Source organism: Ranitomeya imitator, chromosome 4 (genome assembly GCF_032444005.1).
Source record: "Ranitomeya imitator isolate aRanImi1 chromosome 4, aRanImi1.pri, whole genome shotgun sequence".
Classification (NCBI taxonomy): domain Eukaryota; kingdom Metazoa; phylum Chordata; class Amphibia; order Anura; family Dendrobatidae; genus Ranitomeya; species Ranitomeya imitator.
In genome coordinates, this window is record NC_091285.1 from 6,704,531 (window position 1) to 6,731,495 (window position 26,965).

General features: G+C 45.7%; 1 protein-coding gene across 1 annotated transcript in view; it reads left to right on the forward strand.

Moving 5' to 3' along the window:
* FAM111A (FAM111 trypsin like peptidase A) overlaps nucleotides 1–26,965 on the forward strand; it is a 117,331-nt gene that overhangs the window by 41,090 nt on the left and 49,276 nt on the right. Inside the window, exon 9 of the mRNA XM_069761866.1 lies at nucleotides 14,197–14,277. Coding sequence (XP_069617967.1) covers nucleotides 14,197–14,277 — 81 coding nt within the window. The remainder of the gene's footprint in view (nucleotides 1–14,196; nucleotides 14,278–26,965) is intronic.

Genomic DNA, 26,965 nt, shown 5'->3' on the forward strand with positions numbered 1-26,965 from the left:
AATGACAAAAAAGCCAGGTTAAATAGGAAACTCCCATAACCTGATGGAACAGGTGGACACCAGAGACTGCAGAGAACACAAGTCACCCAGTACCATCAGTAACCACCAGAGGGAGCCCAAAAACAGAACTCACAACAGTACCCCCCCCTTGAGGAGGGGTCACCGAACCCTCACGAGAACCACCAGGGCGACCAGGATGAGCCCTATGAAAAGCACGGACCAAATCTGCAGCATGAACATCAGAGGCAATCACCCAAGAATTATCCTCCTGACCATAACCCTTCCACTTGACCAAATACTGGAGTTTCCGTCTGGAAACACGAGAATCCAAGATCTTCTCCACAACATACTCCAATTCACCCTCCACCAGCACCGGAGCAGGAGGCTCAAGCGAAGGAACGACAGGTACCTCATACTTCCGCAACAACGACCGATGAAACACATTATGAATAGCAAACGATGCCGGGAGATCCAAACGAAACGACACAGGGTTAAGAATTTCCAAGATCCTATAGGGACCGATGAACCGAGGCTTGAACTTAGGAGAAGAGACCTTCATAGGAACAAAACGAGAAGACAACCACACCAAGTCCCCAACAAGAAGTCGAGGACCCACGCGGCGACGGCGATTAGCAAACTGCTGAGCCCTCTCCTGAGACAACTTCAAATTGTCCACCACATGACTCCAAATCCGATGCAACCTATCCACCACCATGTCCACTCCAGGACAATCAGAAGGCTCCACCTGACCAGAGGAAAAACGAGGATGAAACCCCGAATTACAAAAGAAAGGAGAAACCAAGGTAGCAGAACTAGCCCGATTATTAAGGGCAAACTCGGCAAGCGGCAAAAAGGAAACCCAGTCATCCTGATCAGCAGAAACAAAACACCTTAAATAAGTTTCTAAAGTCTGATTAGTTCGTTCCGTCTGGCCAGTCGTCTGGGGATGGAATGCAGACGAAAAGGACAAATCAATGCCCATCTTAGCACAGAACGTCCGCCAAAATCTAGACACAAACTGGGATCCCCTGTCAGAAATGATGTTCTCCGGAATGCCATGCAAACGGACCACGTTTTGAAAAAACAGAGGGACCAACTCAGAGCAGGAAGGTAACTTAGGCAAGGGTACCAGATGAACCATCTTAGAAAAGCGGTCACACACAACCCATATGACGGACATTTTTTGAGAGACAGGGAGATCCGAAATAAAGTCCATGGAAATGTGCGTCCAAGGCCTCTTCGGGATAGGCAAAGGTAACAACAATCCACTGGCCCGAGAACAGCAAGGCTTAGCCCGAGCGCAAACTCCACAAGACTGCACGAAAGAACGCACATCCCTCGACAAGGAAGGCCACCAAAAAGACCTGGCCACCAAGTCTCTAGTACCAAATATTCCAGGATGACCTGCCAACACAGAAGAATGGACCTCGGAGATGACTCTACTGGTCCAATTATCCGGAACAAACAGTCTCTCCGGCGGACAACGATCAGGTTTATCCGCCTGAAACTCCTGCAAAGCACGTCGCAAGTCTGGGGAGACAGCCGACAATATCACCCCATCCCTAAGGATACCAGTGGGCTCAGAATTTCCAGGGGAGTCAGGCACAAAACTCCTAGAAAGAGCATCCGCCTTCACATTCTTTGAACCTGGCAGGTATGAAACCACAAAATTGAAACGGGAGAAAAACAGTGACCAACGAGCCTGTCTAGGATTCAGACGCTTGGCAGACTCAAGGTACATCAGATTTTTGTGATCAGTCAAGACCACCACACGATGTCTAGCACCCTCAAGCCAATGACGCCACTCCTCAAATGCCCACTTCATGGCCAAAAGCTCCCGATTACCAACATCATAATTCCGTTCAGCGGGCGAAAATTTTCTAGAAAAGAACGCACATGGCTTCATCACTGAGCCATCGGAGCTTCTCTGTGACAAAACCGCCCCCGCTCCGATCTCGGAAGCATCAACCTCAACCTGAAAAGGAAGCGACGTATCTTGCTGACGCAACACAGGAGCAGAAGAAAATCGGCGCTTAAGTTCCTGAAAGGCCTCCACAGCCGCAGGAGACCAATCAGTAACATCAGCACCCTTTTTAGTCAAATCCGTCAAAGGCTTAACAACACTAGAAAAATTAGTTATGAAGCGACGATAAAAATTAGCAAAGCCCAAGAATTTCTGTAGACTCTTAAGAGATGTAGGCTGCGTCCAGTCACAAATAGCCTGAACCTTGACGGGATCCATCTCAATAGTAGAAGGGGAAAAAATATACCCCAAAAAAGAAATCTTCTGGACTCCAAAGAGACATTTAGAACCCTTTACAAACAAAGAATTGGCCCGCAGGACCTGAAACACCTTCCTGACCTGCTGAACATGAGACTCTCAGTCATCAGAAAAAACCAAAACATCATCCAAATACACGATAATAAATTTATCCAGATATTCATGGAAAATATCGTGCATAAAAGACTGGAAGACAGAAGGAGCATTAGAAAGTCCAAAAGGCATCACCAAATACTCGAAATGGCCCTCAGGCGTATTAAATGCGGTTTTCCACTCATCACCCTGCCTTATCTGCACAAGATTATACGCACCCCGAAGATCAATCTTAGTGAACCATTTAGCCCCCTTAATGCGAGCGAACAAATCAGTCAACAATGGCAAAGGATACTGATATTTGACTGTAATCTTATTCAGAAGACAATAATCTATGCAAGGCCTCAAGGAACCATCTTTTTTGGCCACAAAAAAAAAACCTGCTCCCAAAGGGGACGAAGATGGACGGATATATCCCTTTTCCAAGGACTCCTTAACATAATTCCGCATAGCAGTATGCTCTGGCACTGACAGATTGAAGAAACGACCTTTAGGGAATTTACTGCCAGGAATCAAATCTATAGCACAATCGCAATCCCTGTGAGGAGGAAGCGAACTGAGCTTAGGCTCCTCAAAAACCTCCCGATAATCAGACAAAAATACCGGAACCTCAGAAGGAGTAGATGAAGCGATAGAAATCGGAGATGCATAATCATGAACCCCCTGACATCCCCAGCTTAACACAGACATTGTTTTCCAGTCCAGGACTGGGTTATGAGTTTGTAACCATGGCAGACCAAGCACTAAGACATCATGTAAATTATACAGTACCAGGAAGCGAATCACCTCCTGATGAACGGGAGTCATACGCATGGTCACTTGTGTCCAGTACTGAGGTTTATTCATAGCCAAAGGTGTAGAGTCAATTCCTTTCAAAGGAATAGGAACTTCCAGAGGTTCCAGACTAAACCCACAGCGATTGGCAAATGACCAATCCATAAGACTCAGGGCAGCGCCTGAATCCACATAGGCATTGACGGAAATGGATGATAATGAACAAATCAGCGTCACAGACAGAATGAACTTAGACTGTAAAGTACCAATGGCAACAGACTTATCAACCTCTTTTGTGTGTTTAGAGCATGCTGATATAACATGAGCTGAATCACCACAATAAAAACACAATCCATTTTTCCGCCTATAATTTTGCCGTTCACTTCTGGACTGAATTCTATCACATTGCATTATCTCAGGTGCCTGTTCAGAAGACACCGCCAAATGGTGCACAGGTTTGCGCTCCCGTAAACGCCGATCAATCTGAATAGCCATAGTCATGGACTCATTCAGACCTGTAGGCGCCGGGAACCCCACCATAACATCTTTAATGGCCTCAGAAAGGCCATCTCTGAATTTTGCAGCCAGAGCGCACTCATTCCACTGAGTAAGCACCGACCATTTCCGAAATTTCTGACAATATATTTCTGCTTCATCTTGCCCCTGAGAGAGAGCCAATAAAGCTTTTTCAGCCTGAATCTCTAGGTTAGGTTCCTCATAGAGCAAACCCAATGCCAGAAAAAACGCATCCACATTGAGCAACGCAGGATCCCCTGGTGCCAATGCAAATGCCCAATTCTGAGGGTCACCCCGCAGGAAAGATATAACAATCTTGAACCGGTGAGCAGGGTCTCCAGAGGAGCGAGATTTCAAGGAAAGAAACAACTTGCAATTGTTCCTAAAATTCAGAAAACTAGATCTATCTCCAGAAAAAAACTCTGGGACAGGAATTCTAGGTTCAGACATAGGCGTATGTACAACAAAATCTTGTATATTTTGAACCTTAGCAGCAAGATTATTCAGGCTGGAAGCCAAACTCTGGACGTCCATGATAAACAGCTGAGGTCAGAGCCATTCAAGGATTAAGAGGAGGAAAGAAGCAGTCAAGCTGCAATTAAGGCTAGGCAGCAAACACTGAGGAGGGGAAAAAAAAAAAAAAAAAAAACTTCCTCAGACTACTTTTCCTCCTATTTCAGCCAAAACGATGACCAATTTTTTCAGGCCGGCTATACTGTCATGATCCCAATGGCAGGGGATCACAAAAGGACAAGCACAAAAACAAAACAAGCTCTAGGGTGATGGAACCTGAGCTGACCGCGATCCTGAACCTAAACACACAACTAGCAGTAGCCGGGGAACGTGCCTACGATGATTCCTAGACGTCTCGCGCCAGCCGAAGGATTAACTTCCCCTATAAGAAGAAACACAGACCTCACTTGCCTCCAGAGAAACACCCCACAGAAATAGCAGCCCCCCACATGTAATAACGGTGAAATGAGAGGAAAGCACATACGTAGTTATGAAAATAGAATCAGCAAAAATGAGGCCCGCTAAAGCTAGATAGCAGAGGATACAAAAGTGAACTGTGCGGTCAGCGAAAAACCCTTCAAAAAACCATCCTGAAATTACTTGAACTCATGTGCCAACTCATGGAACATGAGGAGTAATTTCAGCCCACTAGAGCAACCAGCAGCAAGGAATCACATATCTGCAAGCTGGACTAAGACAAAAATTAAGCAAAACGTGGAACAGGAAAATCAAAACTTAGCTTGTCCTGAAGATAACAGACGCAGGGAGCAGAGGTAAAAAGACACGCTGATTACATTGATAGCCGGCGAGGAAATGACAAAAAAGCCAGGTTAAATAGGAAACTCCCATAACCTGATGGAACAGGTGGACACCAGAGACCGCAGAGAACACAAGTCACCCAGTACCATCAGTAACCACCAGAGGGAGCCCAAAAACAGAACTCACAACAGATATGGTGCCCACACTGCTAAATACTGCGTGGGCTGTGTTCTATACCGCGTGGCTGCTATATACTGCGTGGGCAGTACTATATACTTCATGGCTGCTATATACTACGTGGGCTGTACTATATACTACATGGCTGCTATATACTACGTGGGCTGTGTGATATACTGCATGGGCTGTGCTATATACTACGTGCCCTGTGTTATATACTACATGGGCAGTGTTATATACTGCGTGGCTGCTATATACTGCGTGGGTTGTGTTAAATAGTACTTGGGCTGTATTAACGCATCGGTATTCTACAATATGTATGTATTGTGGTGCAGTAAAAAGTGTAGTGTTGGACGGAAGATATATTTCTCCCAGCAGGATAAGTTTTGGCCTGTTATTTTCCTAAGGTTGAAGACCTGCAGTGATGCCACGATCATGTGATCAGCCCATGTGATGGATACCTCACCTGTGGGTGTGGCTATAGACTATGTAATGAAGTTTCTTTTTGTTTGGCACATGTTAGTCTGGGTTTGGAGCTGGGCTGGAAGAAGCCTGAACTGTTCACTCTGCCACACATGTCACAAAGGATGGTGACATAACGGTTAGCAACCCTGGGAATGGCACCTGGCGGAAGCCGCTGACCTGGCAGCCGCTTAGTTAAGCCCGTCCCGTGTAAGGGTGAGTCTGAGACCAGTGGTTCTCCAAGCTGGAGTATGTTTGGGTTTTTTTCTTACTTTCTGTCACGGACTGTTTAAAGTGAAAATAAACCATTGAAGTTTGGACTGGAAGCCTATGTGTTGCCTCATTACTGCGGCCCTACCATTGCTCACCTGAACCGATCCCCACATCTTGGTGTTCGAATGCGGGCAGACGCAGTGAGGCCAGGCTATTTTAGTTTTTTTTTACTTTTTTACTCTGAACTCCGGCTTATGTCCTGGGTGAAAGGAGTGGCGCAGACCCAGTCGGGGAACTCTGCAGAAATGGAGGCCACAATAAAAGTGCTTGTGGATGCTATGCGACAACAGCAGCAGGCTACGCAGCAGCAGGAAACCAACCAGCTGTTGATACAGCATCTCACGGCGTCGCAGACAAGAGGAGCTTCACGGGGAATCCATGATGTCCGGGAAGCGGTTCGTACAGCGATCCCCAAAATGGAGAAATCTGATGACGTCGAGACGTACTTGGAGATGTTTGAGGGAGTAGCTGAGCGGGAGAGACTACCCCGGGACCAGTGGGCAGAAGTCATTGCTCCATTTCTGGCTCCAGGACCTATGAAAGCCTATCAAGATCTATCCCCTGAGCAGAGGGAGGACTACGCAGTCGTCAAGGGTGAGATACTGGCACGTCTTGGGGTAAATGTGTTGGTCCGGGCCCAGCGGGTACATTAGTGGGAGTTTAACCCTTCCAAGCCAGCTCGCTCCCAGTATTATGACATGTTGCACTTATTTCAGAAATGGTTACAGCCTGAGGTTCTGTCTCCCGTGGCCATGCTGGACCGCCTAGTGAGTGATAAATTTTGGAGGGGTTTGCCCCACTCCCTCCAATCATGGGTCGGGCAAGGATCCCCTACTAATGCGCTCCAGATGATGGACCTGATAGAACGATATGGGGCAACCAAAGAGCTCCAGGGAGGGACTCCCCCCGGAAGGTGTCCGGAAGGTTCCCTAAATCTCCGCCCCTGGCTCGGCGAGCAGAGCCCAGGAAGGCCACTCAAGACTTATCTGGAGGAGAAAGAGGCCCCATAGTCTGCTGGCGGTGCCAGTAGCCTGGCCATATGAGAGCTGATTGCCCCCACCTGGCTGATCCTATGTTGACAAACTTTGGGTATCGCCAACCCCATTATGCCGAACTGATTTGCACTACAGGTATCCAGGAAGGATCCAATATGGGACATTTGTGTAAGGTGGATGTAGAGGGTACCCCAGCCGTGGCCCTACTGGACTCAGGGAGTCTCGAGACCCTGGTACGAGCCAGTCTGGTTCAGTCCAGCGAGTACACTGGTCGGAACGTTGGGGTGTTATGTATACATGGGGACTTAAAAGACTATCCTACCGCCCTAGTGGTGATAAACACGCCAGCGGGGAGGCGGTGCCACAAGGTGGGGGTTGTGGTTAACTTACATTATGAATTGATACTTGGTAGAGATTTTCCTTTATTTTCTGTACTTTGGCCCACAGTTGTCTCACCCAGTGGACAGCTGCCGACACCGGTGACAACCAGGTTACATTCTCCAGAAGTGGGGCATGAACCTGGTAACCCAGAGGAAGAAGAATTGGCGGTAGGGGTGGTCTCCCCTTCGGCAGAGGAGGGGGAAAATTCTCCCATAGAAGTGTTGGCCGGGGATGTGGAAGATTTGCCGCCAGGACCTGAATTGTTAGACTTAAATGTATCGAGCGATAATTTTGGTACAGCGCAACTCCGAGACCCGACTTTGACTCGGGCCAGGGAAAATGTACTGTTTATTAACGGGGAACCCCAACAACCTGGGGCGGCCACCGAGTTGCCACGATTTGAGCTAAACCGAAACCTGTTGTATCGAGTTGATAAAGTACGGGGGGAAATGGTAGAACAGTTATTGGTACCTCAGGCCTATCGTAGGCTGGTAATGGACCTAGCGCATGCTCATGTACTCGGGGGGCATTTGGGCCAAAAGAAAACCCTAGACCGAATTTTGCAGCGGTTTTACTGGCTAGGGGTTCATGAAGAAGTTAAACGGTATTGTAATTCCTGTCCTGTGTGCCAGGTAACCAGTCCCCAGCCACACTTTCGGAGTCCTTTGGTGCCTCTACCTATTATAGAGGTGCCTTTCGAAAGAGTGGCAATGGATCTGGTCGGTCCTGTCAATAAGTAGCAAGGGGTCACCAACACATCCTAGTAGTTCTATATTATGCCACCCGGTATCCTGAGGCTGTTCCGCTGCGCCACACGTCGGCTAAGCTCATAGCAAAAGAACTCATGGGAATGTTTTCTAGGGTGGGGATTCCGCAAGAGATTGTAACAGACCAAGGAACCCCTTTTATGTCAAAAATTATGAAAGAGCTCTGCCGCTTGTTAAATGTCAAACAGTTGCGCACCTCAGTTTATCACCCCCAAACAGATGGGCTGGTAGAAAGATTCAACAAAACGCTAAAGAGCATGCTAAAAAAAACGTTTCTAAAGATGGGAAGGATTGGGATCTTTTACTCCCATATTTGTTGTTTGCAGTACGGGAGGTGCCGCAGGCATCTAAGGGGTTCTCGCCTTTTGAATTATTGTATGGCCGACATCCCCGGGGCTTACTGGATATAGCCAAGGAGGCTTGGGAGAACAACCAACCCCCCACAAGAGTGTAATAGAGCATGTTGCAAAAATGCAGGAAAGGATGGAGACAGTCCTACCATTGGTCCGGGAACATATGGAAGCAGCACAAAAGTCTCAGAGTCGGGTCTATAACCGGGAGGCTTGGGTAAGAACCTTTAGTCCTGGGGATCGCGTGTTGGTACTTGTGCCCACAGTGGATAGCAAATTTCTGGCAAGGTGGCAGGGGCCCTATGAGATTATGGAGAAGGTGGGACCGGTAAACTATAAGGTACACCAACCAGGCCGAAGGAAGCCAGAGCAGGTTTATCATATTAATTTGCTTAAACTGTGGAAAGACAGAGACCACCTTGGCGGGGATAGTCCGCTGCCTGCATTCCCTGTAGAGAAGACTCCATTACCTCTGGGTGAGTCAGGAGAAGCCTTGTCTGTAGTCAAAATACCAGATACATTATCTCCTAAACAGGTTCAGGAGGTCCGGGAGTTTGTTAGCCGAAATACGGACGTTTTTTCTGAACTCCCTGGACGTACCTCCATAGTCCAACATGACATTGTTACGGAGCCACAGGCCAAAGTCCGATTAAAGCCATATCGGGTGCCTGAGGCTCGGCGACAAGCCATATCCCGGGAGGTGGAAAATATGTTACAATTAGGGGTCATAGAAGAGTCGCAAAGTGACTGAGCCAGTCCAATAGTCCTAATACCTAAACCTGATGGGACCCTAAGATTCTGTAATGACTTCAGAAAACTTAATGAAGTTTCAAAATTTGATGCTTACCCCATGCCCCGGGTGGATGAATTGATAGAGCGGTTTGGGCAGGCACGGTATTTTTCAACCCTTGACCTTACAAAAGGGTACTGGCAGGTGCCCCTAACAAAGGCAGCTAAGGAAAAATCGGCCTTTGTAACGCCCGAAGGGCTGTTTCAGTATAAGGTGTTACCTTTTGGTTTGCATGGTGCGCCGGCGACGTTCCAACGGTTAATGGATATTGTTCTCCATCCCCATTGCAGTTATGCCTCAGCCTATCTGGATGATATTGTTGTGTACAGTGCAGACTGGGAAAGTCACTTACCCAAGGTACAGGCGGTGATTGATTCCCTCCGGCAAGCAGGGCTAACAGCCAATCCAAAGAAGTGTTCCATAGGGATGGAGGAAGCTCGGTACTTGGGTTACGTCATTGGGAGAGGTGTTGTGAATTCTGCTTTTGGGCTCCCTCCGGTGGTTGTAGGTGGTAATGCAGTTGTCCCTGGGCTGCAGTCCTGGACAGGTGTATCTGCTGATTGCAATTCAGACTGGGGTATTTAGGTTTGCAGGACTCATTAGTCCTTGCCAGTTGTCAATGTTTCTTGGGAAGTGTTAGACCTCTGTCTGGCTTCTACTGCTTAGCTGCCAATTCAGCAAAGATAAGTGTCTGTTTCTTTTTCTATGGCACACAAGCTGTGTGCTTGTTTTTTTTTATTGTATTCCTGCTCTGAGTGTAGGATTCTGTGGAGTTGCAGATATACGTTCCACGTCTTTAGTTAGATGGAGGAAGTTTTTGTATTATCTGCTGTGGATATTTTTGGAAGGGTTTTAATACTGACCGCACAGTACTCTGTCCTATCCTTTCCTATTTTAGCTAGAGTGGCCTCTTGTGCTAAATCCTGATTTCTGCCTGTGTGTGTCTTTCCTCTCCTACTCACAGCCAATATTTGTGGGGGGCTGCCTATCCTTTGGGGTTCTGCTCTGAGGCAAGGTAGAATTCCTATTTCCATCTATAGGGGTATTTAGTCCTCCGGCTGTGACGAGGTGTCTAGGGATTGTTAGGTACACCCCACGGCTACTTCTAGTTGCGGTGTTAAGATCAGGATTTGCGGTCAGTATAGTTACCACCTACTCCAGTGAAAGTTTTCATGCTGCTCCAAGGTCACCGGATCATAACAGTACAACTGGCCAATAATGAGTTAAATGCATCTCAGAAGAAGGGAAGAAAGGTGTTGAGCCATTTTTTTTTCTTCAGTCTGCTTTATCTTCTCTTCCCTCTTTATCTCTGGGTGGCTGAGGAGACTTGTGCTAGCATGGATGTTCAGGAATTAGCTTCTCGTGTAGACCAGCTTGCTGCTAGGGTGCAGGGTATTTCTGATTATATTGTTCAGACTCCTGTTTTAGAACCGAAGATTCCTACTCCTGATTTATTTTTTGGTGACAGGTCCAAATTTTTGAGTTTTAAAAACAACTGTAAACTGTTTTTGCTTTGAGACCTCGATCCTCCGGTGATTCCATTCAGCAGGTTAAAATCGTCATCTCCCTGCTGCGTGGCGACCCGCAGGATTGGGCGTTTTCCCTGGAATCTGGGAATCCGGCTTTGCTTAATGTAGGATTATTATATGATGAACCTAATTCTGTGGATCAAGCTGAGAAGACCTTGTTGGGCCTATCTCAGGGTCAAGAGGCGGCAGAAATGTATTGTCAGAAATTCAGAAAATGGTCTGTGTTGACTAAATGGAATAATAATGCTTTGGCGGCAATTTTCAGAAAGGGTCTTTCTGAATCCGTTAAAGATGTTATGGTGGGGTTTCCCACGCCTTCCGGTCTGAGTGATTCTATGTCTCTGGCCATTCAGATTGACCGGCGCTTGCGGGAGCGCAGAACTGTGCGCACTGTGGCGTTGTCCTCAGAGCAGATTCCTGAGCCAATGCAGTGTGATAAGATTCTGTCTAGAACGGAACGACAAGGATTTAGACGTCAGAATAGGTTGTGTTACTATTGTGGCGATGCTTCTCATGTCATTTCAGTCTGCCCTAAGCGGACAAAGAGGATCGCTAGTTCATTTACCATCAGTACTGTACAACCTAAATTTCTGTTATCTGTGTCCTTGATCTGCTCATTGTCATCATTTTCTGTCATGGCGTTTGTGGATTCAGGCGCCACCTTGAACTTAATGGACTTTGAGTTTGCCAGGCGTTGTGGTTTTCCCTTGCAGCCTTTGCAGAACCCTATACCTTTAAGGGGCATTGCTGCTACACCCTTGGCTAAAAATAAGCCGGGCTGCTGAGTCAGCAGTAAAGCGTACAGTACAGGGTGCAGAGTAATCTCAGCAGTAAAGGCACAGTGCAGGGTGCAGAGTAATTTCAGCAGTATAGGGCACAGTGCCGGATGCAGAGTAATCTCAGCAGTAAAGTGCACAGTGCAGGTGCAGAGTAATCTCAGCAGTAAAGGGCAGAGTGCAGAGTAATCTCAGCAGTAAATGGCACAGTGCAGGTGTAGAGTAATCTCAGCAGTAAAGGGCACAGTGCAGTGTGCAGAGTAATCTCAGCAGTAAAGGGCACAGTGCAGGTGCAGAGTAATCTCAGCAGTAAAGGGCACAGTGCAGAGTAATCTCAGCAGTAAAGCGCACAGTGCATGGTGCAGAGTAATGTCAGCAATCAAGGGCACAGTGCAGTAATCTCAGCAGTAAAGGGCACAGTGCAGTGTGCAGAGTAATCTCAGCAGTAAAGGGCACAGTGCAGGTGCAGACTAATCTCAGCAGTAAAGGGTACAGTGCAGAGTAATCTCAGCAGTAAAGCGTACAGTGCAGTGTGCAGAGTAATCTCAGCAGTAAAGGGCACAGTGCAGTGTGCAGAGTAATCTCAGTCGTAAAGGGCACAGTGCAGGTTCAGAGTAATCTCAGCAGTAAAGGGCACAGTGCAGGATGCAGAGTAATCTCAGCAGTAAAGTGCATGGTGCAGAGTAATCTCAGCAGTAAAGGGCATAATGTAGGGTGCAGAGTAATCTCAGCAGTAAAGAGCACAGTACATGTGCAGCACCCCCACGTAAGGGCAATGGGGTACTCGGTACCGGGTCCTTCAGTCCCTTCTCTGGGGATGTCACGGTGGCCCGATCCGGACCGTGGCCCTATGAGGGGCGCGCAATTAAAGGTGAAGTTTGTACGGTGTTCGTGACGCCACCTGTGGTATTCGGTCATGATGACCGACGCTGCTTAGGGGTCCACTGGGGTGATGTTATGGCAGCTAGATGGTATACCTTTCCACAGGTGAAGTGTTTCCCCAGGGCTTCCCTTGAGTGTAGATGGTGATGTTGGTTGGTGCAAGGCGCGGTGAATAATGAGGACACAAAGGGTGCAGTCTCTTTACCTTTACTGAAGGCTTTTGCATCCACAGTCCAGAGTGCAGGTTCACAGGGTAGGCAGGGTCCGGCCGGTCTGATGACACTTCCAGAGTCCCCTTATCCAGGTGGAAGTCAGTAGCCTACCTACTAGCGCTCGGGCGTTGTAGTACCCCCCTGCTGAGCAACTCGGTGAGGTCCTCACAGCTTTTGCAGATGTTATCTCTTCTCTCTGTTCCCCAGATGGATAGGACAAACCCATATGATGGTGGTGGCCTGAGGCTATTTTATAGGGACCCTAGTGTCGCCCCTCCTCCACGTTGCCACCTTGTCTGCTTAGGTTATTAGGTCGGACAGCCAACTTGGAATTGACTGCCCTGCCGGTCTTTGAAGTAAAGCATAAAGTCTATTACTCCCTCTGTGCTCCGGCCACCGGTCCGCACTCCAGAAAGAGGCAGCCTCTCCCAGAATAGAACTCCTTCTGGTTTTCTATACTCCTTTGCCGTGACTTCGTTTCTCTCTCCGTACGAACACCCTTCGCTTCATGTCCTTTCTAGGGATGCTGCCGCAATGTAGTGCAGGCGCAGCTCCGTGTCTTTCTATCTTGCTGAGCCTTCAATGTATTTTCCTTCTCCTCTGTCTGCTTGACAGGTGTCTCTTGGGCCGAGCCCAGGCAGCTCCTCTCCTCTCACTCCTTCTCCTTCCTCTCTCTTCCTCCTGCTACCAGCTTCTCCCAGCTTCTGACTGACTTTCTAACCAACCCACTAGTTTTACCCATCTGTGAGGAGTGGCCTAGTAGATAGAACCCTTAGCTCCCCCTGGTGACTTGGAGTGTGAAGTGTGCTGTGGGTCTTGTGATACCTGGCAGGGTGGACTCCTTCAGTGCCATCAGACGTAACATCATTCCCCCTGGTGGAAGAGCGACATTACTGCAGTAACCAGGACTCTGGGGCACTGCACATGGTGCAGAGTAATCTCAGCAGTAAAGGGCACAGTGCATGGTGCAGAGTAATCTCAGCAGTAAAGGGCATAGTGCAGGGTGCAGAGTAATGTCAGCAGTAAAGGGCACAGTGCAGGTGCAGAGTAATCTCAGCAGTAAAGGGCACAGTGCAGGTGCAGAGTAATCTCAGCAGTAAATGGCACAGTGCAGGTGCAGAGTAATCTCAGCAGTAAGGGGCACAGTGCAGGTGCAGAGTAATCTCAGCAGTAAAGGGCACAGTGCAGGTGCAGAGTAATCTCAGCAGTAAAGGGCACAGTGCTGTGTGCAGAGTAATCTCAGCAGTAAAGGGCACAGTGCAGGTGCAGAGTAATCTCAGCAGTAAAGGGCACAGTGCAGGTGCAGAGTAATCTCAGCAGTAAAGGGCACAGTGCAGGTGCAGAGTAATCTCAGCAGTAAGGGGCACAGTGCAGGTGCAGAGTAATCTCAGCAGTAAAGGGCACAGTGCAGGTGCAGAGTAATCTCAGCAGTAAGGGGCACAGTGCAGAGTAATCTCAGCATTAAAGCACACAGTGCAGAGTGCAGAGTAATCTCTGCAGTAAAGGGCACAGTTCAGTGTTTAGAGTAACCTCAGCTTTACAAACCCTGCAATCTACATGAGAGCCACTTTACTACTATGATAGATGTGGTAAAATTCATCTTTAAATGCCGGAATTCTCTGGATTTTTGTTTTTTTTTTCATATTTTTATTAATCTTTTTAACAGAATCAGAACACCGTGAGCTCTGCTGCTGATGAAACGGAATCACCACCACCAAAAAGAGCAAGATCAGAGGTGTCAGGAGAGGTAAAAGGATTGTTGTAAGGCCGGAGGCACATTACCAAATAACACGGCCTAGTGCTGTGCGATAAAACATCACATAGCACTCGGCCCAATGTTATTCCATGGTGCAGCTCACACCTGCAATTATTTTCTCATCCCAAGTCGGCATGAGAGAACGATTGCAGTATTCTGTGATTGGAAGTAAGACTCGGCTCACTTGCACCCATAGAAGTCTATGGGTGCGAGTGAAACGTCGGACTGCAATCAGATGTCATTCCAGTGCAGTCCGATAAACGCTGAGTCAGGCAATTGAGGAGATAGAGAATTTAGTTTCTCCATCTCTTCCGCAGCTGTGCTGGGATTTTCTCATGCGAGAGGAGCGGAGCACAGACACTTTGCTCACGTTTACTGCAGAGCTGGAGCCGAGGGTCATTGAATGCCATATGCTAGTCTCTTTCCAGCCTAAGGCTTCTTTCATACTCCCTGGTGATTCCTGTACAGTTAAAACCAGTACTGGTGTGATCCCTATCCATTAGTTTCCTCCAGCACACTGTGTGTTGGGAAGGTTTATTGAGAGTTATGTTATAGGCTGGTGTTAGTACTGTAGACATTGATAGAGCGGGTGGGAGGATGTCCACCGTAACTCCATCTGACAGGACCTGTGTGATGTCAAGATCAGGTGATTAGTTGCATGATGGAGGAGTCACAAGGTCAGGGCTTTAATGGCTGACTGACAGAGCTTTCGGTGTGAGCTTGGAGAGGGAGCACACCAGGGGAGCTGCACTATACTGTGTGTTGGGGGGAGCTGCACTATACTGTGTGTATGTGGGGGTTGCACTATACTGTGTACTGGAGAGCTGTACCTGCACTATACTGTGTGTTGGGGAGCTGCACTATATTGTGTTGGGGGAGTGTCATTAAGCTGTGTGTTGTGGAGCTGCACTATACTATGTGTTGGGGCAGCTGAACTACACTGTGTGTTGGAGAAGCTGCACTATACTGTGTGTTGGGGGAGCTGCACTATACTGTATGTGGGAGAGCTGCACTATACTGTGTATTGGAGAGCTGTACCTGCACTATACTCTGTGTTGGGGAGCTGCATTATATTGTGTTGGGGGAACTGCACTATACTGTGTGTTGGGGGAGCTGCAGTATACTATGTGTTGGGGGAGCTGAACTACACTGGGTGTTGGAGAAGCTGCACTATACTGTGTGTTGGGGGAGGTGCACTCTACTGTGTGTGGGGGAGGTGCAATATACTGTGTGTGGGGGGAGCTGCACTATACTGTGTGTGGGGGGAACTGTATTACACTGTGTGTGGGGGAGCTGCACTATACTGTGTGTGGGGAGGAGCTGCACTATACTGTGTTTGGAGGGAGCTGCATTATACTGTGTGTGGGGGAGCTGCACTATACTGTGTGTGGGGGAGCTGCACTACACTGTGCGTGGGAGGAGCTGCACTATACTGTGTGTGGGGAGCTGCACTATACTGTGTGTGGAGGAGCTGCACTATACTGTGTGTGGGGGGAGCTGCACTATACTGTGTGTGGGAGGAGCTGCATTATACTGTGTGTGGGGGAGCTGCACTATACTGTGTGTGGAGGAGCTGCACTATACTGTGTGTGGGAGGAGCTGCACTATATTGTGTGTGGGAGGAGCTACACTATACTACCTCCCAAAGATCGCAGTTAGGCTCGGCACACATTTATCCTGCGCTCTGCACTCAGAGCTTGCATCGGGGTTTCCGTGTAAATCTCTGAAATATGTGATGCAGACAGAACCCCCCGCGTAAGATTCGAGACTACTCCGGTCTATGCCTGATGAAGAGAACAGAGTAGTCTCGAAAGCTTGCAATTTGTTCCCATGTTTTCAGTTAGCTAATAAACGTATCAACCACTGAGGACTCTCAATTCTAAATATTTTTTCTTCATTGCCCAATGGTGTAAAAGTCCATGATGCACCTGTGTCAAAATAATCACTGCACCCCTAGATTAATTAATTGAGAGGTTTAATTGGTAAAATGGGGTCACGTATGGGAGGTTCTGCTGTTCTGGCACCTCAGGATCTCTGCCAATGTAACATGACACCCTCAAACAAGTGCAGCAAAATCTGCAATCCAATATGGCGCTATTTCCTTTCTGAGCTTTGCACTGTGCCTCAAAAGTAGTTTTCAACCACATATGGGGAATCAGTGAACTCAGGAGAAATTGCACAACAAACTTCAGGGTCCATTTTCTCCTTTTGCCCTTGTGAAAATACGAAATTTATAGCTAAAAAAGATTTTTGTGGGAAAAATGTGATTTTTTTTTTTTATTTTCACGACTTAATGTTATAAACTTCTGTGATGCACCTGGGGTTTCAAGGTGCTCAATACAAATCAAGATAAGGTCCAAAAGGAGTATAGTTTCCAAAATGATGTCACTTGTGGGGGTTTCCACTGTTTAGGCACATCAGGGCCTCTCCAAACGTGACGGCGTCAGCTAATTATTCCACCAAATTTTACATTAAAAAAGTCAAATGGCGCTCCTTCCCTTCCAAGCTTTGCCGTGTGCCCAAACAGTAGATTTCCCCCACATATTGGGTATTGGAGTACTCAGGAGAAATTGCACAACAAATTGTATGGTACAATTTCACCTTTTACGCTTATGAAAATGCAAAATTTGGAGCTAAAAAATATTTATCTGGGAAATATGTGATTTCTTTATTTTCACAGCTTAACATAAGCACCTGTGGGTTCAAGGCTCTCAATACACATCTAGATAAGTTCCCTAAGGGGTCTAGTTTACAAAATGGTGTCACTTGTTTGGGGTCTGCACTGTTTAGGCACATGATGGGCTCTCCAAACATGACATAGCATCTCCTAATTATGCCAGCAAATTTTACATTCAAAAAGTCAAATGGTGCTCCTTCCGAACCCTGTCGTGCGCCTAAACAGTAGATTTCCCCCACATATGGGGTTTCGGCATGCTCAAGAGTAATTGCAAAACAAAATGTATAGTACATTTTCTCCTGTTACCCTTGTGAAAGTAAAAAAAATAGGTCTAAAGGAAAATATTTGTGAAAGAAAAGTAAATGTTTATTTTTTCCTTTCACATTCCAAAAATTCCTGTGAAGCACCTCAAGGGTTAATAAACTTCTTGAATGTGGTTATGAGCACCTTGAGGGGTGCAGTTTTTAGAATGGTGTCACTTTTGGGTATTTTCTGTTATATTGACCCCCCCAAACTCACCTCAAATGTGAGGTGGTCCCTAAAAAAATGGTTTTGCAAATGTTCAACTTTTAACCCTTATAACTTCCTAACAAAAAAAAACTATGTTTCAAAAATTGTTCTGATGTAAAGTAGACATGTGGGAAATGTTATTTATTAACTATTTTGTGCGATATGACTCTGTGATTTAAGGGCATATTTTTATGTTTGAAAATTGCAAAATTTTTGCCAAATTTGCATTTTTTTCACAAATAAATGCAAGTCATATCAAAGAAATTTTACCACTATTATGAAGTACAATATGTCACGAGAAAACATTCTCAAAACCAGTGGGATCCATTGAAGCGTTCCAGAGCTGTAACCTCATAAAGTGACATTGGCCAGAATTGTAAAAATTGGCTTGATCAGGATTGGCTTGGTCAGGAAGGTGAAAACAGGTTTTGAGGTGAAGGGGTTAAAAACAATTAAATCCAGGGTAACTATATGATAATTTGTTATTGTCATAATACATATTCATATTGAGATGAAAATAGATTAGTAATTTACTTATTTCTCACTGCAAAATGCAAATAAATGTATATAGTTTATACAATGTGATTTTCTGGGTTTTATTTTTGATATTCTATCTCTCAATGTTAAAATTAACTGACCCTTAAAATTATCAACGGTTCATGTCTTTGTCAGTGGGCAAACTTACAGAATCAGCAAGGGGTCAAATACTTATTTCCTTCACTGTATGTACCATATAATATATCAAGAATAATGTGTACCTTATGAACCACAAGATAATCGTATGCAGCACAATATAACAGGATAAAGTGCAAATGCAAATATATTGTAATCTGATAAACAATATGGGGAGGTGAACTACCATAATAAGATAGTAGCTCAAACCAGAAAATATGGGATCCAAGACTTAGAGAGCAGTGCCAACTAGATATGTCAATGGAGGTATGCACCAAGTGTATCGCTGCCAAAAGGCAGCTTCCTCGGGTGAAAATGAATAAAAGCAAAGGAGGAAACTGTCCTAGAAATAATAGGTAATTAATATGAGACTGATTACCTGTGGTAGAATAAGACTGATGATGAGTACAGCTGTAGAATACGCTCGTCTGTACAAGATGGTGAACGCAGGTACAGAATGAAAAGGCGTGAAGTATTGGCCATAGAGTCTGCCAGCAGGGAGAAAAAGCACATGCACATTTGCACAACAGAGATACACATCCATATCAAAGGACTATTAATGGTTCACCATGATGAAGTATTCTTAGTATTTAGTTGGATCTTGCTCCTTTATCTGCATGCATATATTTAATTGCCGCTGTAATAAATAAATATTACTAAGCTATGCATAGTCATCATGTCAAATTGAAAATGAATATTTAAGATTACAATTCCACACTACAATATATCACATATTGGTTACATTACCATAAGATCTCAATGTGGATACTCTGGTTTTAATTGTGTTTAATTTTGGAGTTTTGGTGTGCACATTTTTCTGCACTGCATTTCTCTTTTTTTGTTGCATAATACCTCTTTACAGTTGTAGCACCCTAAATATTTGTTTTGGCTTTGGATATATATTGCCCAGATTTTGAATGCAAAGGTTCACATGCTTTTACCACTTACCAGCAGGGTAGCACTACAACACACAGGCCCTATAGGTACGCAACGATTTCCACCTGTAAAGGGAACTCTGGAAGTGCCCATCGGACCGGCCGGTCTCCGACAGCCCTGTTAATTGTGCTCTGGATTGAGGATCCTGAAGTCTTCAATAAAGAGGAGACTGCAACCCTGTGTCCTCGTTATTGCCTGCACCTCACACCATCACCATCCACCTTACTGGGAAGCCCTGGGGACACACTTCACCTGTGGGAAGGTATACCATCTAGCTGCCATCACATCACCCCAGTGGACCCCAAGCAGCGTCGGTCACCCTGACCGAATACCACAGGTGGCGTCACGAAACCTTGACAGACTCCCATCACCTTTCATTGGACGCCCCTTAGCAGGGTCACGGACCGGGTCCAGCCACCGTGACAACCCCAGAACTGAGCCAGCAGAGGACCGGTACCGAGTAACCCGCGGCCCTTCGTCTGGGGGCGATCCAAAAGCATGGTACAGCAGAAATACACATTATACATTGTGCATGAAGATTACAAACTAGAACTGACCAGGGATACAACTGACCATGCTAGGCTAACATAAGGACAGAAATTAACTATAGAGAGCACAAATACATACCGGCAATGCAATCGCAAGGGAGATGTAATGGAGGAGTCTTTCCTTAAATGCAGAGTGAAGGAAAATGGAGGGAGAGCTACCATAATGCATTGCAAAAAATGGATGGAGATTCAGACATAAGAAATGGATAAAAAAAAACAGAAAATAGGACAGTGAACATGACTCTGGCAGCTAGAGGGAGCCAAAACACTACACACAAATAAGATTATGCATCTACAAGTTTTTTTATACTCATACTAATGAAAAAACTGCAAATTGTGGAAACAGATAATCAGAGGTAACAAATTAGATGTCGGAAACCGAACACACCCACTGGCAAAGACGCAGGCTCAACTCCAGACCCACATCATCACCATATACCATGGATTATGCACACCTCTTGCCAGCAATACTGTATCTATTAAAGGTATATATTAACAAATCTATTACATCTATATATTAACCTCTTAAGCCACGAGGGTGGTTTGCACGTTAATGGGGCAGCACGGTGGCGCAGTGGTTAGCACAGCAGCCTTGCAGCGCTGGAGTCCTGGGCTCAAGCCCCACTAAGGACAACATCTGCAAAGAGTTTGTATGTTCTCTCTGTGTTTGCGTGGGTTTCCTCCGGGTACTCCGGTTTCCTCTCACATTCCAAAGACATACTGATAGGGAATTTATATTGTGAGCCCCAATGGGGACAGCAATGAAAATGTGTGCAACCTGTAAAGCGCTGCGTAATATGTTAGCTCTATATAAAAATAAAGATTATTATTAATGACCGGGCCAATTTTTACAATTCTGACCACTGTCCCTTTATGAGGTTATAACTCTGGAACGCTTCAACGGACCCTGATGATTCTGACATTGTTTTCTCGTGACATATTGTACTTCATGATAGTGGTAAAATTTATTTGATATTACTTGCATTTGTTTGTGAAAAAAACGGAAATTTAGTGAAAATTTCGCAATTTTCCAACTTTGAATTTTTATGCCCTTAAATCACAGAGATATGTCACACAAAATACTTAATAAGTAGCATTTCCCACATGTCTACTTTACATCAGCACAATTTTGGAAACAAAATTTTTTTTTGTTAGAGAGTTATAAGGGTTAAAATTTGACCAGCAATTTCTAATTTTTACAACACCATTTTTTTAGGGACCACATCACATTTGAAGTTATTTTGAGGGGTCTATATGATAGAAAATACCCAAGTGTGACACCATTCTAAAAACTGCACCCCTTTAGGTGCTCAAAACCACATTCAAGAAGTTTATTAACCCTTCAGGTGTTTCACAGGAATTTTTGGAATGTTTAAAAAAAATGAACATTTAATTTTTTTTCACAAAAAATTTACTTCACCTCCAATTTGTTTTATTTTATCAAAGGTAACAGGAGAAATTGGACCCCAAAAGTTGTTGTACAATTTGTCCTGAATACCCAGATACCCCATATGTGGGAGTAAACCACTGTTTGGGTGCATGGCAGAGCTCGGAAAGGAAGGAGCGCCGTTTGACTTTTCAATGCAAAATTGACTGGAATTGAGTTGGGACGCCATGTTGCGTTTGGAGTGCCACTAATGTGCCTAAACATTGAAACCCCAAGGTTACCAGAAGAAATTGTACCCCAAACGTTGTGCAATTTGTCATGAGTACGCTGATACCCCATATGTGGGGGTAAACCACTGTTTGGGTGCATGGCAGAGCTCGGAAGGGAAGTAGCGCCATTTGACTTTTCAATACAAAATTGGCTGGAATTAAGATGGGACGCCATGTTGCATTGGGGAGCCCCTGCAGGGGCGTAACTACAACAAGTGCAGGGGTTGCAATCTCAACCGGGCCCTGGAGCCTAGGGGGCCCTAAAATTCCCTTTGGCCTATATGAAAAGACTATTGTTATTAAAGATTTAAAATATTTGTGGGCCCCGTTGGAGCTTTCGCATCGGGGCCCATGAGTTTCAAGTTACGCCACTGAGCCCCTGATGTGCCTAAACATTGAAACCTGTTGTGAATTCTGCTTTTGAGCTCCCTCTGGTGGTAGTAGATGATAATGCAGTTGTTCCTGGGCTGCAGTCTTGGACAGGTGTATCTGCTAATTGCAGTTCTGACTGGGGTATTTAGGCTTGCAGGACTCATTAGTCCTTGCCAGTTGTCAATGTTTTTTGGGATATGATGGATCTCTGCCTGGCTTCTCCTACTTGGCTGCCATTTCAGCAAAGATAAGTGTCTGTTTCTTTTTCTGTGGCACATAGGCTGTGTGCTTGTTTTTGATTGTATTCCTGCTCTGAATGTAGGATTCGCTGGAGTTGCAGATATACGCTCCTACGTCTTTAGTTAGATGGAGGAAGTTTTTGTATATTCTGCTGTGGATATTTTTGAAGGGTTTTAATACTGACCGCACAGAATTCTGTCCTATCCTGTCCTATTTTAGCTAGAGTGGCCTCTTGTGCTAAATCCTGTTTTTCTGCCTGTGTATGTTTTTTCCTCTCCGACTCACCGCCAATATTTGTGGGGGGCTGAATATCCTTTGGGGTTCTGCTCTGAGGCAAGATAGTATTCCTATTTCCATCTTTAGGGGTATTTAGTCCTCCGGCTGTGACGAGGTGTCTAGGATTGGTTAGGTACTCTCCACGGCTACTTCTAGTTGCGCTGTTAAGATCAGGATTTGCGGTTAGTATAGTGACCACCTGCTCCAGTGAAAGTTTTCATGCTGCTCCAAGGTCACCGGATCATAACAGTACAACTGGCCCATAATAAGATAAATGCCTCCCAGAAGAAGGGAAGAAAGGTGTAGAGCCTTTTTTTTTCTTCAGTCTGCTTTCTGTTCTCTTCCCGCTTAATCTCTGGGTGGCTGAGGAGCTTTGTGCTAGCATGAATGTTCAGGAAATAGCTTCTCGTGTAGACCAGCTTGCTGCTAGGGTACAGGGTATTTCAGATTATATTGTTCAGACTCCTGCTTTAGAACCGAAGATTCCTACTCCTGATTTGTTTTCTGGTGACAGGTCCAAATTTTTGAGTTTTAAAAACAACTGTAAACTGTTTTTTGCTCTGAGACCTCGATCCTCCGGTGATTCCATTCAGCAGGTAAAAATCGTAATCTCCCTGCTGCGTGGCGACCCGCAGGATTGGGCGTTTTCCCTGGAATCTGGAAATCCGGCTTTGCTTAATATAGACTCCTTTTTTCAGGCTTTGGGATTATTATATGATGAACCTAATTCTGTGGATCAAGCTGAGAAGACCTTGTTGGCCCTGTCTCAGGGTCAAGAGGTGGCAGAATTGTATTGTCAGAAATTCAGAAAATGGTCTGTGTTGACTAAATGGAATAATGATGCTTTGGCGGCAATTTTCAGAAGGGGTCTGTCTGAATCCGTTAAAGATGTCATGGTGGGGTTTCCCACGCCTTCTGGTCTGAGTGATTCTATGTCTCTGGCGATTCAGATTGACCGGCGCTTGCGGGAGCGCAGAACTGTGCGCGCTGTGGCGTTGTCCTCAGAGCAGATTCCTGAGCCAATGCAGTGTGATAGGATTCTGTCTAGAACAGAACGACAAGGATTCAGACATCAAAATGGGTTGTGTTATTATTGTGGCAATGTTTCTCATGTCATTTCAGTCAGTCCTAAGCGGACAAAGAGGATCGCTAGTTCATTTACCATCAGTACTGTACAAGCTAAATTTCTGTTATCTGTGTCCTTGATCTGCTCATTGTCATCATTTTCTGTCATGGCGTTTGTGGATTCAGGCGCCGCCTTGAACTTAATGGACTTTGGGTTTGCCAGGCGTTGTGGTTTTTCCTTGCAGCCTTTGCAGAACCCTATTCCTTTAAGGGGCATTGATGCTACACCCTTTACCGATTTGACGAAGAAAGGCGCGGATGTGGCAAATTGGTCCTCTGCGGCTGTCTCTGCCTTTCAGGAGCTTAAACGTCGATTTACTTCTGCTCCGGTGTTGCACCAACCGGATGTTTCTCTTCCGTTTCAGGTTGAGGTTGACGCTTCTGAGATTGGGGCAGGGGCCGTTTTGTCTCAGAGGGATCCTGTTGGTTCCTTAATGAAACCGTGTGCCTTCTTTTCCCGTAAGTTTTCGCCTGCTGAACGCAATTATGATGTCGGCAATCGGGAGTTGTTGGCTATGAAGTGGGCGTTTGAGGAGTGGCGACATTGGCTTGAGGGAGCTAAGCACCGTATTGTGGTCTTGACTGATCATAAGAATTTGATTTACCTCGAGTCTGCTAAACGGCTGAATCCTAGACAGGCTCGATGGTCCTTGTTTTTTTCCCATTTTGATTTTGTGGTTTCGTACCTTCCGGGTTCTAAGAACATTAAGGCTGATGTGTTGTGAATTCTGTGGCAGAGCTCCCTCCTGTGGTCACAAGTGGTACTTCGGCTGGTTCTCTCTGTGAGCTTCCGTTGGTGGAGGAAAGTGGTACTGTGGCTTCTGAGTTTCCTTCCTCAGGTGATGTGGTGAAGTCGTTAGGTGCTTCTCTATTTAACTCCACCTAGTGCTTTGATCCTGGCTTCCAGTCAATGTTCTAGTGTTGGACCTGTTTCCTCCTGGATCGTTCCTGTGGCCTGCTGCTCTGCATAGCTAAGTTCCTCTTTGCTATTTGTTTGCTGTTTTTTTTCTGTCCAGCTTGTCAATTTGTTTTTTACTGCTTGCTGGAAGCTCTGGGACGCAGAGGGTGTACCTCCGTGCCGTTAGTTCGGTACGGAGGGTCTTTTTGCCCCCTTTGCGTGGTTTTTGTAGGGTTTTGTGTTGACCGCAAAGTTACCCTTCCTATCCTCGCTCTGTTCAGAAAGTTGGGCCTCACTTTGCTAAATCTATTTCATCTCTACGTTTGTCTTTTCATCTTAACTCACAGTCATTATATGTGGGGGCTGCCTTTTCTTTTGGGGTATTTCTCTGAGGCAAGGTAGGCTTATTTTCTATCTTCAGGCTAGCTAGTTTCTCAGGCCGTGCCGAGTTGCATAGGCAGCGTTAGGCACAATCCACGGCTGCCTTTAGTGTGGTTGGAGAGGATTAGGGATTGCGGTCAACAGAGTTCCCACGTCTCAGAGCTCGTTCTTGTTTTTTGGGTTATTTCCAGGTCACTGTATGTGCGCTGACCTCTATGTCCATTGTGGTACTGAATTACCTTTCATAACAGTACTGGAAGCCCAAAGTACTAATGATTCTCAATAGAGGGAAAAAAGAAGTTCTGAGACCATTTTTCTTTCTTTGCACTGTGTTTTGCCTTTTTTTTCCCCTAGACATTTGGGTGGTTCAGGACACAGGTGTAGCAATGGACATTAAAGGTATGTCTTCATGTGTGGATCAGCTCACGGCAAGAGTACAAAGTATTCAAGACTTTGTGGTTCAGAATTCTATGTTAGAACCGAGAATCCCTATTCCTGATTTGTTTTTTGGAGAGAGAACTAAATTTCTGAGTTTCAAAAATAATTGTAAACTATTTCTGGCTTTGAAACCTCGCTCCTCTGGTGACCCAGTTCAACAAGTTAGGATCGTTATTTCTTTTTTGCGTGGCGATCCTCAGGACTGGGCATTTTCCCTTGCGCCAGGGGATCCTGCATTAAGTAATATCGATGCATTTTTCCTGGCGCTCGGATTGCTGTACGATGAGCCTAATTCTGTGGATCAGGCAGAGAAGAATTTGCTGGCTCTGTGTCAGGGTCAGGATGAAATAGAGGTATATTGTCAGAAATTTAGAAAGTGGTCCGTACTCACTCAGTGGAATGAAGGTGCGCTCGCAGCTATTTTCAGAAAAGGTCTCTCTGAAGCCCTTAAGGATGTCATGGTGGGATTTCCTATGCCTGCTGGTCTGAATGAGTCTATGTCTTTGGCCATTCAGATCGGTTGACGCTTGCGCGAGCGTAAATCTGTGCACCATTTGGCGGTATTACCTGAGCTTAAACCTGAGCCTATGCAGTGCGATAGGACTTTGACCAGAGTTGAACGGCAAGAACACAGACGTCTGAATGGGCTGTGTTTCTACTGTGGTGATTCCACTCATGCTATCTCTGATTGTCCTAAGCGCACTAAGCGGTTCGCTAGGTCTGCCACCATTGGTACGGTACAGTCAAAATTTCTTCTGTCTGTTACCTTGATCTGCTCTTTGTCATCGTATTCTGTCATGGCATTTGTGGACTCAGGCTGTTGTGAATTCTGTGGCAGAGCTCCCTCCTGTGGTCACAAGTGGTACTTCGGCTGGTTCTTTCTGTGAGCTTCCGTTGGTGGAGGAAAGTGGTACTGCGGCTTCTGAGTTTCCTTCCTCAGGTGATGTGGTGAAGTCGTTAGGTGCTGCTTTATTTAACTCCACCTAGTGCTTTGATCCTGGCTTCCAGTCAATGTTCTAGTATTGGACCTGTTTCCTCCTGGATCGTTCCTGTGGCCTGCTGCTCTGCATAGCTAAGTTCTTCTTTGCTATTTGTGTGCTGTTTTTTTCTGTCCAGCTTGTCAATTTGTTTTTTTCTGCTTGCTGGAAGCTCTGGGACGCAGAGGGTGTACCTCCGTGCCGTTAGTTCGGTACGGAGGGTCTTTTTGCCCCCTTTGCGTGGTTTTTGTAGGGTTTTGTGTTGACCGCAAAGTTACCTTTCCTATCCTCGCTCTGTTCAGAAAGTTGGGCCTCACTTTGCTAAATCTATTTCATCTCTACGTTTGTCTTTTCATCTTAACTCACAGTCATTATATGTGGGGGCTGCCTTTTCCTTTGGGGTATTTCTCTGAGGCAAGGTAGGCTTATTTTCTATCTTCAGGCTAGCTAGTTTCTCAGGCCGTGCCGAGTTGCATAGGGAGCGTTAGGCGCAATCCACGGCTGCCTTTAGTGTGGTTTGAGAGGATTAGGGATTGCGGTCAACAGAGTTCCCACGTCTCAGAGCTCGTTCTTGTTTTTTGGGTTATTTCCAGGTCACTGTATGTGCGCTGACCTCTATGTCCATTGTGGTACTGAATTACCTTTCATAACAGTACTGGAAGCCAAAAGTACTAATGATTCCCAATAGAGGGAAAAAAGAAGTTCTGAGACCATTTTTTTTTCTTTGCACTGTTTTGCCTTTTTTTTCCCCTAGACATTTGGGTGGTTCAGGACACATGTGTAGCAATGGACATTAAAGGTCTGTCTTCATGTGTGGATCAGCTCACGGCAAGAGTACAAAGTATTCAAGACTTTGTGGTTCAGAATTCTATGTTAGAACCGAGAATTCCTATTCCTGATTTGTTTTTTGGAGATAGAACTAAATTTCTGAGTTTCAAAAATAATTGTAAACTATTTCTGGCTTTGAAACCTC